Source organism: Tachyglossus aculeatus, chromosome 19 (assembly GCF_015852505.1).
Source record: "Tachyglossus aculeatus isolate mTacAcu1 chromosome 19, mTacAcu1.pri, whole genome shotgun sequence".
In the NCBI taxonomy this organism is placed as follows: domain Eukaryota; kingdom Metazoa; phylum Chordata; class Mammalia; order Monotremata; family Tachyglossidae; genus Tachyglossus; species Tachyglossus aculeatus.
In genome coordinates this window covers 989,290-1,006,364 of record NC_052084.1, presented here as the reverse complement: position 1 = coordinate 1,006,364, position 17,075 = coordinate 989,290, and the positions used below count along the sequence as shown (strand labels likewise).

The following is a 17,075-nucleotide window of genomic DNA, read 5'->3' as shown; positions in this document are numbered from 1 at the left end:
GAGACCGTCTCTATATGTTGCCAACTTGTACTTCCCAAGCACTTAGTACAGTGCTCTGCACACAGTAAGCGCTCAGTAAATACAATTGAATGAATGAATGAATGAACAGTGCTTTGCACATAGTAAGGGCTTAACTTCCCAAGCACTTAGTACAGTGCTCTGCACACAGTAAGCACTCAGTAAATACGATTGAATGAATGAATGAACAGTGCTTTGCACATAGTAAGCATTTAACTTCCCAAGCACTTAGTACAGTGCTCTGCACACAGTAAGCGCTCAGTAAATACAACTGAATGAATGAATGAACAGTGCTTTGCACATAGTAAGTGCTTAATAAATGCCATTATTATTATTATTATTATTATCACCGCAGGGTTCAGGGCGGTGAAAACCAGCACGGCCCAGAAACCGCCGGGTGCTGGATCCCACACGCTCCCGGAGACCCTGGGGGCTGGCGACCCTCGTTCCCGTGGCCAAGGGCCAACTTTGGTGTCCCGCAGAAAGCTCGAAATAACAATAATCAATCTATCAATCGTATTTATTGAGCGCTTACTGTGTGCAGAGCACTGGACTAAGCACTTGGGAAGTACATGTTGGCAACACATAGAGACAGTCCCTACCCAACAGTGGGCTCAGAGTCTAAAAGGGGGGAGACAGAGAACAAAACCAAACATACTAACAAAATAAAATAAATAGAATAGATATGGACAATTAAAATAGAGTAATAAATATGTACAAACATATATACAGGTGCTGTAGGGAAGGGAATAATGATAATCAGGGTATTTGTTAAGCGCTTACGATGTGCCCAACACTTTTCTAAGCGCAGGTTGGACACGGTCCCTGTCCCCCGTGGGGCTCACAGTCTTAACCCCCATTTTACAGACGAGGGAACCGAGGCCCGGGGAAGTGAAACGCCTTGCCCGAGGGCACGCCGCAGACGTGTGGCGGAGCCGGGATTAGAACCCGGGTCCTTCGCCGCCCAGGCCTGGGCTTTTTCCGCGAGGCCACGTCGTGGCCTCCGCGGCCTCCTAGGCGGGGGTTGGATTGGTCCATTCATTCGTTCGTTGTCGTATTTATTGAGCACCGGACTAAGCGCTTGGGAGCCGACGGGCTTTCTCCGCCTGCGGCCCCCAGGCCCCCGCCCTGGGAGAGCAGGTCCAGAAAGCGGTCAGCATGGCCTGCCTGGCCGCGGTGTGCGAGGCGGCGGAGCGGCCGCCCCGGCGCAGCCTCGACGCCCTGGACGCGGACGGGACCCTGCGGACGTTCGTGGCCTCGGCCCAGTTCGACCGGAGGCCGGAGAAGCCCCGTTGGCCCAGGGAGCGGAGCAGGTGCGGCCCGGAGCCGGGGGGCCGAGAGGGACGGGACGGCGGAGAAAGATGGACATCTTTCCCCCTCTCCATCCCCCCATCTTACCTCCCTCCCTTCCCCACAGCACCTGTATATATGTATATATGTTTGTACAGATGGTCTCTGTCTCCCCCTTTTAGACTGTGAGCCCACTGTTGGGTAGGGACTGTCTCTAGATGTTGCCAATTTGGACTTCCCAAGCGCTTAGTACAGTGCTCTGCACATAGTAAGCGCTCAATAAATACGATTGATGATGATGGTGATGATGATGATGGACATCTCACCTTAGTTTTAAAGCCAAAACAGTCAGGTGCCCGTTCGGGTCTCGTGACCCGGCCCCCCCGGTGACCCCGCGGTCTGGATTTGTCACCGGGGCGGCGTTCCCGAGATCCGGGTGGGAAAGCGGGTACCCTGCGATTGGCTTGCCCGCCAGGAACTGGGGGCGTCCCGACCTGCGGGTGTTGGGGTGGGCGGAGGGTGGGCTGCTCTTTCCAAGGAGCAGTGGCTCGGTTCTTCTCGGTCACCGGGAATCAATCAATCAATCAATCATATTTATTGAGCGCTTGCTGCATGCAGAGTACTGGACTGAGCGCTTGGGAAGTCCAAGTTGGCAACATATAGAGACAGTCGTCATCATCATCATCAATCGTATTTATTGAGCGCTTACTGCGTGCAGAGCACTGGACTAAGAGCTTGGGAAGTCCAAGTTGGCAACATATAGAAACAGTCATCATCATCATCATCATCAATCGTATTTATTGGGCGCTTGCTGCGTGCAGAGCACTGGACTAAGCACTTGGGAAGTCCAAGTTGGCAACGTATAGAGACAGTCATCATCATCAATCGTATTTATTGAGCGCTTGCTGCGTGCAGAGCACTGGACTAAGCGCTTGGGAAGTCCAAGTTGGCAACATATAGAGACAGTCATCATCATCATCATCAATCGTATTTATTGAGCGCTTACTGCGTGCAGAGCACTGGACTAAGCGCTTGGGAAGTCCAAGTTGGCAGCATATAGAGACAGTCCCTACCCAGCAGTGGGCTCACAGTCTAAAAGGGGGAGACAGAGAACAAAACCAAAGATACTAACAAAATAAAATCAATAGAATAGATATGTACAAGTAAAATAGAGTAATAAATCTGTACAAACACATATCCATATATCCAGGTGCTGTGGGGAAGGGAAGGAGGTAAGATGGGGGGGATGGAGAGGGGGACGAGGGGGAGAGGAAGGAAGGGGCTCAGTGTGGGAAGGCCTCCTGGAGGAGGTGAGCTCTCAGTAGGGCCTTGAAGGGAGGAAGAGAGCCAGCTTGGCGGGTGGGCAGAGGGATTGGGGGCATTCCGGGCCCGGGGGAGGACGTGGGCCGGGGGTCGACGGCGGGACAGGCGAGAACGAGGCCTAACGGTGAGGAGTTTAGCGGTGGAGGAGCGGAGGGTGCGGGCTGGGCTGGGCTGGAGAAGGAGAGAAGGGAGGTGAGGTAGGAGGGGGCGAGGGGATGGATGGACAGCCCGGAAGCCCAGGGTGAGGAGTTTCTGCCGGATGTGTAGATCGATTGATTGGGAAGAAACGGAGACCCAGGCTGCAGGCGACGCCTTTGTTTTTGCCGTAGTTCTCTCGAAGAACCGTCGCCCTCCCAGGGCTGGGGAAAATGCGTCGCCCAGTACGTCCACGACCAGTGGGTCTGCCGCCGTTTCGCGTTAAGCCGGCCGTGGCGCGGCCAGGCTGCGGCCCCCGGGGCCGGGACCCCCCCGGAGGCGCCGCTGCGGGCGGCGCTGGAAGCCCTGGCCGTCCTCCCGCCGGACCGCGTCCTCCCCGTCTTCGGCTCCATGAGGATCCTGGTCCCCGAGGTGAGGAGCGGGGAGCGGAGCCGGGGGGCTCCCGGTGGGGGCGGGGGGCGGCCCCCCAGTCACCCGCCGCCCCCGCTTCCCTTTCAGCTCCTGAGCTCCCACGAAGCCCTCTGCGTCCGGTCCCTGGACGCGGCCTGGAAGATCGTGGCGTCTTCGAGCAGCGCCCAGCTGGTGTTCTGGCCCAACCTCGAGGCCTTCGTCGGGTTCGCTTTCGACAGCCGAGTCCTCGCTGTGGCCGCGCGGCGGAAGGGCCGGGCCCACGCCCGGCTCAAGGAGGTGAGCGGACGCCGGGGACGGGGACGGAGAGAGCAGGGGACCGGCCGAGGGAAGCCGGCCTCGTGGCTGGGAGCGTTTATCATTGCGCTTCTCACCATCAGGTTGGGGAGACTGAGGCAGCAGGCGGCGGGGGGGAGGACTTCCCGCAGAATCAATCAATCGATCGTATTTATTGAGCGCTTACTGTGTGCAGAGCACTGGACTAAGCGCTTGGGAAGTCCAAGTCGGCAACATCTAGAGACAGTCAATCAATCAATCAATCAATCGTATGTATTGAGCGCTTACTGTGTGCAGAGCACTGGACTAAGCGCCTGGGAGGTCCAAGTCGGCAACGTATAGAGACAGTCCCTACCCAACAGTGGGCTCACAGGCTAAAAGGGGGAGACGGAGAACCAAACCAAACATACTGACAAAATAAAATAAATAGAATAGATATGCACAAGTGAAATAAATAAATGAGTAATAAATATGTACAAACATATGAGAAGGGAAGGAGGTAAGATGAGGGGGGTGGAGAGGGGGCTGAGAAGGGCTCCGGGCCGTGGGGAGCACGGAAGGCCGAGGGGCCGAGACTTCGGAGAAGCAGCGTGGCTCAGTGGAAAGAGCCCGAGGTCGTGGGTTCAAATCCCAGCCCCGCCAACTGTCAGCTGGGTGACTTGGGGCGAGCCACTTCCCTTCTCTGGGCCTCAGTGACCTCATCTGTAAGATGGGGGTTAAGACTGGGAGCCCCCCATGGGTCAACCTGATCACCTTGTAACCTCCCCAGCGCTTAGAACAGTGCTTTGCACATAGCAAGCACTTAATAAATCATCATCATCAATCGTATTTATTGAGCGCTTACTGTGTGCAGAGCACTGGACTAAGCGCTTGGGAAGTACAAATTGGCAACATAGAGAGACAGTCCCTACCCAACAGTGGGCTCACAGTCTAAAAGGGGGAGAAATGCCATTATTATTATTATTATTAATCCTGTGAGCCCACTGTTGGGTAGGGACTGTCTCCAAATGTTGCCAACTTGTACTTCCCAAGTGCTTAGTCCAGTGCTCCGCACACAGTAAGCGCTCAGTAAATACGATTGATTGATTAAGGAGGCGGTGACCCTTCCTCCCTTCCCTTCAAGGCCCTGCTGAGAGCTCACCTCCTCCAGGAGGCCTTCCCAGACTGAGCCCCTTCCTTCCTCTCCCCCTCGTCCCCCTCTCCATCCCCCCCATCTTACCTCCTTCCCTTCCCCACAGCACCTGTCTATATGGATATATGTTTGTACATATTTATTACTCTATTTATTTTATTTGTACATATCTATTCTATTTTATTTTGTTAGTATGTTTGGTTTTGTTCTCTGTCTCCCCCCCTTTTAGACTGTGAGCCCACCGTTGGGTAGGGACCGTCCCTGTATGTTGCCAATGTGTACTTCCCAAGCGCTCAGTCCAGTGCTCTGCACACAGTAAGCGCTCACTAAATACGATTGATGATGACGCAGATCGCCAGCGAGATGACGGGGATGTCGTCCACCAGGACCGGAGTCTTCAACGTGCTCATCAGCCACTGCTGCCGGTCCTGGCTGGCCTCCGCGGGGTCCCCGGAAGACCCTCTGTCTTACGCCCGGGATTACGTGGGGCTCGTGGCCGAGGCCTGCGTCTTCGGGCCGGTGTTCCGGCGGGACCAGAGGTAGAGCCGGAGCGCGGGGGGCTTCGCCGGCCGTGGGGCGGGGGGTCCGCCGCCCCTCCTGACCCGCCGCCGTTCCCTCCGAAGGCTCGTCCAGGACGTCCAGGCCTTCATCGGCAGCCTGGGGAGCGAGTGCGCAGCCAACGTGGTCACCGAGAGGTCAGTGTCTCCGGGGAGGCCTTGCCCCAAGGGGCAGGACCTTTCCTCTGGTGAAAAGAATAATAATAATACTAACGATGGCATTTGTTAAGCGCTTACTATAGGGACCGCCTCTATATGTTGCCAATTTGTACTTCCCAAGCGCTTAGTACAGTGCCCTGCACATAGTAGGCGCTCAATAAATGCGATTGATGATGATGATGATGCAAAGCACTGTTCTAAGCGCTGGGGAGGATACAAGGTGATTAAGTGGTCCCACGTGGGGCTCACAGTCTTAATCCCCATTTTACAGATGAGGTAACAGAGGCTCAGAGAAGTGAAGTGACTTGCCCACGGTCCCACAGCAGACATGTGGCGGAGTCGGGATTCGAACCCCTGACCTCTGACTCCAAAGCCCGGGCTCTTTCCACCGAGCCGCGCTGCTTCTCCCCGGAGGCCTCCCGCCCCGCGGACCCCGCCGCCGCCGGCCGCCTTCGTGCGCTCCGTGGGAAGAGCCCGGGCTTTGGAGTCCGAGGTCACGGGTTCAAGTCCCGGCTCCACCGATTGTCAGCTGGGTGACTCTGGGCGAGTCACTTCACTTCTCTGGGCCTCGGTTCCCTCATCTGGAAAGTGGGGATGAAGACTGTGAGCCCCCCCCGTGGGACAACCTGATCACCTTGCAACCTCCCCAGCACTTAGAACAGTGCCCTGCACATAGTAAGCACTTAATAAATGCTGTTTTATTATTATTATTATTATTATTATTATTATTATTATTACTTCACTTCTCTGAGCCTCAGTTCCCTCATCTGGAAAATGGGGATTAGTGTGAGCCCCCCATGGGACAACCTGATCACCTTGCAACCTCCCCAGCGCTTAGAACAGTGCCTTGCACATAGTAAGCACTTAATAAATGCCATTATTATTATTATTATTATTATTATTATTATTATTATTACTTCACTTCTCTGGGCCTCAGTTCCCTCATCCGGAAAATGGGGATTAATGTGAGCCCCCTGTGGGACAACCTGATCACCTTGCAACCTCCCCAGTGCTTAGAACAGTGCCTTGCACATAGTAAGCACTTAATAAATGCCATCATTATTATTATTATTATTATTATTATTACTTCACTTCTCTGGGCCTCAGTTCCCTCATCCGGAAAATGGGGATTAACGCGAGCCCCCCGTGGGACAACCTGATCACCTTGCAACCTCCCCAGCGCTTAGAACAGTGCTTTGAACATAGTATGCTCTTAATACCAACATTATTATTATTATTATCTGTAAAAATGGGGATTGACTGTGAGCCCCCCCAGCCCTGTGGGACAACCTGATCACCTTGTAACCTCCCCAGTGCTTAGAACAATCAATCAATCAGTCGTATTTATTGAGCGCTTACTGTGTGCAGAGCACTGGACTAAGCATTTGGAACAGTGCTTTGCACATAATAAGCGCTTAATAAGCGCCATTATTGCTGTTAATCTCGGACCAGCGTTTTTTGGAGGTGAGAAAGTTTAGAAGGGCAGAAGAAACGAAATTTTCCAGTAGCAAGAATAATTGTGCCGTTTAAGTACCAGTGCGAATAGGCAAAGTCTAAAAACAATCGACCATAATCAGATCCTTTTTCTAAGGGTCAAAAAAAAAAAAGGGCAACTGAGGCAATTAAAGCGATTTGCCCTTCAGAGTGGTGTGGGGGTCTGGGATAGGAGAGCGTAGGCTGCCATGGTCTTCTCCTCCCCTGATTAGGCCCCAGATGGAGACTGGTGGGGGAAATTCATTTATTCATTCCATCGTATTTACTGAGCGCTTACTGTGGGCAGAGCACTGGACTAAGCGCTTGGGAAGTCCAAGCTGGCAACATGCTTTTAGACTGTGAGCCCACTGTTGGGTAGGGACTGTCTCTATATGTTGCCAACTTGGACTTCCCAACCGCTTAGTACAGTGCTCTGCACATAGTAAGCGCTCAATAAATACGATTGATGATGATGATGATGATGTAGAGACGGTCCCTGCCCGACAGCGGGCTCACAGTCTAGAAGGGGGAGACAGGCAACAAAACAGGTTAACAAAATAAAATAAATAGAATAAATCTGTACAAATAAAATAGAGTAATAAATACGTACAGACGTATCATCATCATCAATCGTATTTATTGAGCGCTTACCGTGTGCAGAGCACTGGACTAAGCGCTCAGCACTGTACTAAGACGTATGTACTGAAATAGATGGGAAATATAGTGGGAAATGCCACCGAGTTATATACAAGCATATATACAGAAATATATGAGAAATATAGCGGGCGCTCAGCACTGTACCAAGACATACGTACAGAAATATATGGGAAATATAGCGGGAAATGCCACCGAGTTATATACAAACATATATACAGAAATATATGAGAAATATAGCGGGCGCTCAGCACTGTACCAAGACGTACGTACAGAAATATATGGGAAATATAGCGGGAAATGCCACCGAGTTATGTACAAACATGTATACAGAAATATATGAGAAATATAGTGGGTGCTCAGCACTTAACCAAGACATAATTTGTACTTCCCAAGCGCTTAGTACAGTGCTCTGCACACAGTAAGCGCTCAGTAAATACGATTGATGATGATGACATATGTACAGAAATATATGGGAAATATAGCGGGAAATGCCACCGAGTTATGTACAAACATATATACAGAAATATATGGGAAATATAGCGGGAAATGCCACCGAGTTATGTACAAACATATATACAGAAATATATGAGAAATATAGCGGGAAATGCCAACGAGTTATGTACAAACATATATACAGAAATATATGAGAAATATAGCGGGAAATGCCACCGAGTGCCCGAGGGGCACTTCTAGATTGTGAGTTGGGTAGGGACCATCTCTTATATGTTGCCAACGTGGACTTCCCAAGCGCTTAGTCCAGTGCTCTGCACACAGAAAGCGCTCAGTAAATACGATTGATGATGATGATGATGATGTAGAGACGGTCCCTGCCCGCCAGCGGGCTCACAGTCTAGAAGGGGGAGACAGGCAACAAAACAAAACAGGTTAACAAAATAAAATAAATAGAATAAATACGTACAAATAAAATAGAGTAATAAATACGTACAGACGTATCATCATCAATCGTATTTATTGAGCGCTTCCTGTGTGCAGAGCACTGGACTAAGCGCTCAGCACTGTACTAAGACGTATGTACTGAAATAGATGGGAAATATAGCGGGAAATGCCACCGAGTTATATACAAGCATATATACAGAAATATATGAGAAATATAGCGGGCGCTCAGCACTGTACCAAGACGTACGTACAGAAATATATGGGAAATATAGCGGGAAGTGCCACCAAGTTATGTACAAACATATATACAGAAATATATGAGAAATATAGCGGGCGCTCAGCACTGTACCAAGACGTATGTACAGAAATAGATGGGAAATATAGTGGGAAATGCCACCGAGTTATGTACAAACATATATACAGAAATATATGAGAAATATAGCGGGCGCTCAGCACTGTACCAAGACATAATTTGTACTTCCCAAGCGCTTAGTACAGTGCTCTGCACACAGTAAGCGCTCAATAAATACGATTGATGATGATGACATATGTACAGAAATATATGGGAAATATAGTGGGAAATGCCACCGAGTTATGTACAAACATATATACAGAAATATATGAGAAATATAGCGGGCGCTCAGCACTGTACCAAGACATAATTTGTACTTCCCAAGTGCTTAGTACAGTGCTCTGCACACAGTAAGCGCTCAATAAATACGATTGATGATGATGACATATGTACAGAAATATATGGGAAATATAGTGGGAAATGCCACCGAGTTATGTACAAACATATGTACAGAAATATATGGGAAATATAGCGGGAAATGCCACCGAGTTATGTACAAACATATATACAGAAATATATGAGAAATAAAGCGGGAAATGCCACCGAGTTATGTACAAACGTATATACAGAAATATATGAGAAATATAGCGGGCGCTCAGCACTGTACCAAGACGTACGTACAGAAATATACGGGAAATATAGCGGGAAATGCCACCGAGTTATGTACAAACGTATATACAGAAATATATGAGAAATATAGCGGGCGCTCAGCACTGTACCAAGACGTACGTACAGAAATATATGGGAAATATAGCGGGAAGTGCCACCGAGTTATGTACAAACATATATACAGAAATATATGAGAAATATAGCGGGAAATGCCACCGAGTGCCCGAGGGGCACTTCTAGACTGTGAGTTGGGTAGGGACCGTCTCTTATATGTTGCCAACGTGGACTTCCACGTGGACCTCCACCCGGGGGTGGGCGACTGGACTCACTGAGAATGAAAGGAGTTTAGCCCGATTTTCTTTTTTGTTTACGGTATTTGTCAGGCGTTCGCCAAGAGCCAGGCACCGTACTGAGCTCTGGAGTGGATACGGGTATTCGGGTTGGACCCGGATCCTGTCCCACGTGGGGCTCACAGACTTCACCCCCATTTTACAGGTGAAGGAACTGAGGCCCAGAGAGGTAAAGTGATTTGCCCCAGTTAACACAGCAAACGGCAGATGCGGAATTAGAACCCAGGTCCTTCCGACTCCGAGGCCCGGGGCTCTTTCTGCTGGCTTCCTCTGCCTCCCCAGGGCGGACGGGTCGGGCAGGGAAACAAACAATCGTATCAATAGTTTACCAAGTTGAGTGGGATCTTTAGAAAGTAGTAGTAAAGGTATGCAGCGTACATCTGAAAATGAGGTCAGATATAATAATGATGATGATGATGGTATTTATGAAGCGCTTTGCTATGTGCTAATCAATCAATCAATCGTATTTATTGAGCGCTTACTGTGTGCAGAGCACTTGGGAAGTCCAAGTTGGCAACATATAGAGACAATCCCTACCCAACAGTGGGCTCGCAGTCTAGAAGGGGGAGACAGAGAACAAAACCAAACACATTAAGAAAATAAAAGAAGTAGAATAGATATGTACAAGTAAAATAAATAAATAGAGTAATAAATATGCACATACATTTATACAGTGCTAAGCGCTGGGGAGGTTGCAGGGTGATCAGGTTGTCCCCCATGGGGCTCCCAGTCTCCATCCCCATTTTGCAGGTGAGGGAACTGAGGCCCAGAGAAGTGAAATGACTTGCCCAGAGTCACACAGCTGACAAGCGTTTTAGACTTTTAGACTGTGAGCCCACTGTTGGGTAGGGACTGTCTCTATATGTTGCCAATTTGTACTTCCCAAGCGCTTAGTACAGTGCTTTGCACACAGTAAGCGCTCAACAAAGATGATTGATTGATTGACTTCCCAAGCGCTTAGTCCAGTGCTCTGCATACAGTAAGCGCTCAGTAAATACGATGGAATGAATGAATGAGGACAGGCTGGCGGGGTTGGCACCGGGCCTGACCCCGGGGAGCTAGAGCCGCGGGCACCGGGGCCGAGTCCCGCACGCTTCCGGAGCGAATCATGGCACGATTATTCGGCTAACGCGGCTGGCTCCCGCTCCCGCCGTGTGTATCCCGGAGGCGGCAGACGGCCAGGTGGATTTGGGAGAGTCCGTTCCTCGGACCGGCCCGCGTCCCCGGGAAGGGGATGCCCGTTGGTTGGGCGCCTGGAGGGTCACCTCCCCGTGTCCCCTTCCTGTTTTCTAGCGCTCACCGAGACGACCGTTACGTGAGAGTCTGCGCCGTCAAGTTCCTCTGCCTGCTGGACGGGGCCCGCCGCCCGGCGTCCAAATTATTCGTCCAAGAGCTGGCGGCCGGCCTTCTGGAGAAAGTGAAGTGACGTGGGACGGCCCGAGCCTTTCTTCCTGACAGTTAGCACCATCCCAGGAGCCCCAGGGATGGGTGGGGAGGAGGCAGACTGAGGCCCTCCGGGGCGGGGGGAATTACCGCCGGGAGGGCTGGGCTCTGGACTGAGCGTCCACGCCGCGCGCAGCGGCGTGGCTCCGCGGAAAGAGTCAGCGGTCCAAGCGTCCAAATCCCGGCTCCGCCACCTGTCAGCTGGGTGACTTGGGGCGAGCCGCCTCAGTTCCCCCATCTGGAAAATGGGGATTAAGGCTGTGACTTATATATGCACCTGTATATATGTTTGTACAGATTTATTACTCTATATTTTGTTTGTACATACCTATTCTATTTATTTTATTTTGTTAGTATGTTTGGTTTTGTTCTCCGTCTCCCCCTTTTAGACTGGGAGCCCACTGTTGGGTAGGGACTGTCTCTAGATGTTGCCAATTTGTACTTCCCAAGTACAGTGCTCTGCACATAGTAAGCGCTCAATAAATACGACTGACGATGATGCAGATCGCCAGCGATCTGTGGGACCGTGGGACCACCGCATCACCTTGTTAGAACGGTGCTTTGCACGTAGCGAGCGCTTAATAAATGCCGTCGTCATTATTACAGCGCCGGACCGGGCGTCTGCGGCGTGCGGAGCGCTGTGGGGGGATCCCTAGGTTTAGCCGACGTAATTACCGCCCTCGGGGGGGGTCCCCGTCTAGCAGGAGGGACGATAAAATTGGCCGGAGAAGGAGATGGCGTGTCAGGAGGGAGGGCCGGGGGGGAGGCGGGGGCTTCGCCCAGCAAAGCGTCAACTTTGCTTTCAGGAGGCCGTGGTGTCCGGTTCTAGAAGCCACTACTACGCCAACTCTCTCCAGCACCGAATCCAGAACCGGGTATGGCAGGTGCTGCTTGTCCTCTTCCCCAAGCTGGACGAGGTGAGTCCGAGCACGGCCCGTCCGGCCGTCCGGCCGCCGCGTCCCCGGGCCCGCGTCGGTTGGACGGGGGCGGGTTGGCGCCCGGGGAAACGGGCACCGGGTTGACGGGTCCGATGGGGCTCCTTTCAGGACTTCCTCAGCGGGGTCGTCGACAAGGTTTTCCAGGCCGCGGCCGTCAGCAGTCAGGCCTCCGTGAAATACGCCGTTCAGTGGATGATTATTTTGATCCTTCACCGATGCCCCCAGTTCTTCCCCAAGTTCTGGGACTGCTTCCGTTCCGTAAGTAGTAATGATGGCATTTCTCAAGCGCCTACTCTGTGCAAAGCGCTGTTCTAAGCGCTGGGAAGGTTACAGGTTAATCAGGTTGTCCCCCGGGGGGCTCACAGTCTTCATCCCCATTTTCCAGGTGAGGGAACTGAGGCCCAGAGAAGTGAAGTGACTTGCCCAAAGTCACCCCGCTGCCAAGTGGCGGAGCCGGGACTTGAACCCATGACCTCCGACTCCAAAGACCGGGCTCTTTCCACTGAGCCACGCTGCAAGGTACTGTACTGTAGAGAAGCAGCGTGGCTTATTGGAAAGAGCCCAGGCTTGGGAGTCAGGTGGTGAGTTCTAATCCCGGCTCCGCCACTTGGCAGCTGTGTGGCTTTGGGTGAGTCGCTTAACCTCTCTGGGGCTCAGTTCCCGCACAAAGTACTGTACTGTAGAGAAGCAGTGTGGCCCAGTGGAAAGAGCTTGGGCTTTGGAGTCAGAGGTCATGGGTTCAAATCCCGGCTCCACCACTTGGCAGCTGGGTGACTTTACCTCTCTGGGCCTCAGTTCCCTCATCTGGAAAACGGGGATTAAGACTGCGAGCCCCACGTGGGACAACCCGATTACCTTGTATCTCCCCCAGCACTGACAACGCTGCTTGGCATAGTGAGCCAATACTACTACTACTAATTATTATTACTAAGCGCTTGAGCACTGTACTAAGTGCTTATTCATTCATTCATTCAATCGTACTTATCGAGCGCTTACTGCGTGCTAAGCACTGTACTAAGCGCTTGGGAAGTGCAAGTTGGCAACATATAGAGACGGTCCCTACCCAACAGTGGGCTCACAGTCTAAGCTTCTTGCTTAGGCAATAAGCATCATGAGGGTGCAGACGAGAAGGATGTCGGTGATTGTAGGGGTTTGAGAACCGGGAGGGGAGCGACTTCCTCCAGCCGAGAAGTCCGGAAACCATCACGTGGGGTCTTTTGGTCCTGACCGGACACTTCCAGGTCTGGTCCCAGAGCCCCGGGAGGAGGGAAGTGGAGGCTGACATCGCCGTGGGGGCCGGGCCCCCGTGAGCCACCCACACCTGCTCAGACTGAACCCTGTTGATGTCCTTGCAGGGGGAAGAAAACTTTAAAACGAGCATTTGTACGTATCTGTCGGTGCTGTTTCACCTGGACGTCATCATTCAGGATGAGGCTGAGATGGTAAGTGCGAATTGCTTCGGGATAAAAAAAGGAAGACTGCTCGGGAAATGTCCAGGCTCGATGTTTCACGTTTCATTCAGGATGAGGCTGAGATGGTTTAAGTGCGAATTGCTTGGGGAAAGAAAAGGAAGACTGCTCGGGAAATGTCCAGGCTCGATGTTTCACGTATCATTCAGGATGAGGCTGAGATGGTTTAAGTGTGAATTGCTTGGGGATAAAAAAAGGAAGACTGCTCGGGAAATGTCCAGGCTCGATGTTTCACGTTTCATTCAGGATGAGGCTGCGATGGTAATTGCTTGGGGATAAAAAAGGAAGACTGCTAGGGAAATGTCCAGGCTCGATGTTTCACATTTCATTCAGGATGAGGCTGAGATGGTTTAAGTGCTAATTGCTTGGGGATAAAAAAGGAAGACTGCTAGGAAAATGTCCAGGCTCGATGTTTGACGTTTCATTCAGGATGAGGCTGAGATGGTAATTGCTTGGGGATAAAAAAGGAAGACTGCTAGGAAAATGTCCAAGCTCGATGTTTCACGTTTCATTCAGGATGAGGCTGAGATGGTTTAAGTGCGAATTGCTTGGGGATAAAAAAAAGGAAGACTGCTCGGGAAATGTCCAGGCTCGATGTTTCACGTTTCACTCAGGATGAGGCTGAGATGGTTTAAGTGCGAATTGCTTGGGGAAAGAAAAGGAAGACTGCTCGGGAAATGTCCAGGCTCGATGTTTCACGTATCATTCAGGATGAGGCTGAGATGGTTTAAGTGTGAATTGCTTGGGGATAAAAAAAGGAAGACTGCTCGGGAAATGTCCAGGCTCGATGTTTCACGTTTCATTCAGGATGAGGCTGCGATGGTAATTGCTTGGGGATAAAAAAGGAAGACTGCTAGGGAAATGTCCAGGCTCGATGTTTCACATTTCATTCAGGATGAGGCTGAGATGGTTTAAGTGCTAATTGCTTGGGGATAAAAAAGGAAGACTGCTCAGGAAATGTCCAGGCTCGATGTTTCACGTTTCATTCAGGATGAGGCTGAGATGGTTTAAGTGCGAATTGCTTGGGGATAAAAAAGGAAGACTGCTAGGAAAACTTCCAGGCTCGATGTTTCACGTTTCATTCAGGATGAGGCTGAGATGGTTTAAGTGCGAATTGCTTGGGGATTAAAAAAGGAAGACTGCTCGGGAAATGTCCAGGCTCGATGTTTCACGTTTCATTCAGGATGAGGCTGCGATGGTAATTGCTTGGGGATAAAAAAGGAAGACTACTTGGGAAATGTCCAGGCTCAATGTTTCACGTTTCTAGTAATTCCCTGGAAATCTGAAAATAATACTTCTTATAATAATAATAATGATGGCATTTGTTAAGCGCTTACTATGTGCAAATCATTGTTCTAAGCGCTGGGGAGAATACGAGGTGATCAGATTGTCCCATGTGGGACTCGCAATCTTCATCCCCATTTTACAGGTGAGGTAACTGAGGCACAGAGAAGCTAAGTGACTTGCCCAAGGTCACACAGCCTTTCGTTTTCCCGCTTTAGGGTGGGCTTTTCCTCCCGGGTGAATGGGCGGTTGTGGGATCTGCGCGGGCGGCGGGACTGTGGAAAACCGTCCCTCCGGGGACCCCCAAGTTGAGAAGGCCATAGGAGGGATGTTGCCAACTTGTACTTCCCAAGCGCTTAGTACAGTGCTCTGCACACAGTAAGCGCTCAATAAATATGATTGATGATGATGATGAGGGATCCCCACCCCAGCCCCAGGCAGCCTCGGACTCCTGCCGTCGGCAGGGATGGTGGGGACGCCGTGCGGGAGCGCTGTCGGGGCCGGGGTAGCGTTCAAAAGAGAAGCAGTGGGGCTTAGTGGAAAGAGTATGGGTTTAGGAATCAATCAATCAATCAATCGTATTTATTGAGCGCTTACCGTGTGCAGAGCACTGTACTAAGCGCTTGGGAAGTACAAGTTGGCAACATATAGAGACAGTCCCCACCCAACAGTGGGCTCACAGTCTAAAAGGGGGAGACAGAGAACAAAACCAAACATACTAACAAAATAAAATAAACAGAATAGGTATGTACAAGTAAAATAAGTAAATAAATAGAGTAATAAATATAATAATCATAATGATGGCATTTATTAAGCGCTTACTATGTGCAAATATGTACAGACATACAGGTCAGCGGTCATGGGTTCAAATCCCGACTCTGCCGCTTGCCTGCTGTGTGACTTTGGGTAAGTCACTTCACTTCTCTGGCCTCAGTTCCCTCATCTGTAAAATGGGGATGAAGACTGTGAGCCCCCCCGTGGGACAACCTGATCACCCTGTAACCTCCCCAGCGCTTAGAACAGTGCTTTGCACATCGTAAGCGCTTAATAAATGCCATCATATCTCAGCGCTTAGAATAGTGCTCAGCGCTTAGAACAGTGCTTGGCACATAGCGCTTAATAAATGCCATCATTATTATTCTCATTCTCTGGGCCTCGGCTACCTCATCTGGAAAATGGGGATTAAGGCTGTCAGCCCCACGTGGGGCAACCCGATTGCCTTGTATTCCGCCCCAGTGCTTAGAACGGTGCTTGGCACATAGTAAGCGCTTAATAAATGCCATCATTATTATTATTATTCTCTGGGCCTCAGCTACCTCATCTGGAAAATGGGGATTAAGGCTGTCAGCCCCACGTGGGGCAACCCGATCGCCTTGTATTCTGCCCCAGTGCTTGGAACAGTGCTTGGCACATAGTAAGCGCTTAATAAATGCCATCATTATTATTATTCTCTGGGCCTCAGCTACCTCATCATCTGGAAAATGGGGATTAAGGCCGTCAGCCCCTCGTGGGGCAACCCGATCGCCTTGTATTCCGCCCGTGCTTAGAACGGTGCTTGGCACATAGTAAGCGCTTAATAAATGTCATCGTTATTATTATTCTCTGGGCCTCAGCTACCTCATGTGGAAAATTGGGATTAAGGCTGTCAGCCCCACGTGGGGCAACCCGATCACCTTGTATTCCGCCCCAGTGCTTAGAACAGTGCTTGGCACATAGTAAGCGCTTAATAAATGCCATCATTATTATTATTCTCTGGGCCTCAGCTACCTCGTCTGGAAAATGGGGATTGAGGCTGTCAGCCCCACGTGGGGCAACCTGATGATTGCCTTGTATTCCGCCCCAGTGCTTAGAACAGTGCTTGGCACATAGTAAGCGCTTAATAAATGCCATCATTATTATTATTCTCTGGGCCTACCTCATCATCTGGAAAATGGGGATTAAGGCTGTCAGCCCCACGTGGGGCAACCCGATCGCCTTGTATTCTGCCCCAGTGCTTGGAACAGTGCTTGGCACATAGTAAGCGCTTAATAAATGCCATCATTATTATTATTCTCTGGGCCTCAGCTACCTCATCATCTGGAAAATGGGGATTAAGGCTGTCAGCCCCACGTGGGGCAACCCGATCGCCTTGTATTCCGCCCGTGCTTAGAACGGTGCTTGGCACATAGTAAGCGCTTAATAAATGTCATCGTTATTATTATTCTCTGGGCCTCAGCTACCTCATGTGGAAAATTGGGATTAAGGCTGTCAGCCCCACGTGGGGCAACCCGATCACCTTGTATTC

The 17,075-nt window shown here is 50.7% G+C and overlaps 1 protein-coding gene across 1 annotated transcript in view; it reads left to right on the top strand.

Annotated features, from left to right (window-relative positions):
- The window catches only part of TARBP1 (TAR (HIV-1) RNA binding protein 1), a 55,642-nt gene that overhangs the window by 29,185 nt on the left and 9,382 nt on the right, over positions 1-17,075 (top strand). Inside the window, exons 15-23 of the mRNA XM_038761398.1 lie at positions 1,138-1,331; positions 2,961-3,198; positions 3,286-3,474; positions 4,955-5,142; positions 5,227-5,298; positions 10,951-11,074; positions 11,907-12,017; positions 12,147-12,296; positions 13,394-13,480. Coding sequence (XP_038617326.1) covers positions 1,138-1,331; positions 2,961-3,198; positions 3,286-3,474; positions 4,955-5,142; positions 5,227-5,298; positions 10,951-11,074; positions 11,907-12,017; positions 12,147-12,296; positions 13,394-13,480 — 1,353 coding nt within the window. The remainder of the gene's footprint in view (positions 1-1,137; positions 1,332-2,960; positions 3,199-3,285; positions 3,475-4,954; positions 5,143-5,226; positions 5,299-10,950; positions 11,075-11,906; positions 12,018-12,146; positions 12,297-13,393; positions 13,481-17,075) is intronic.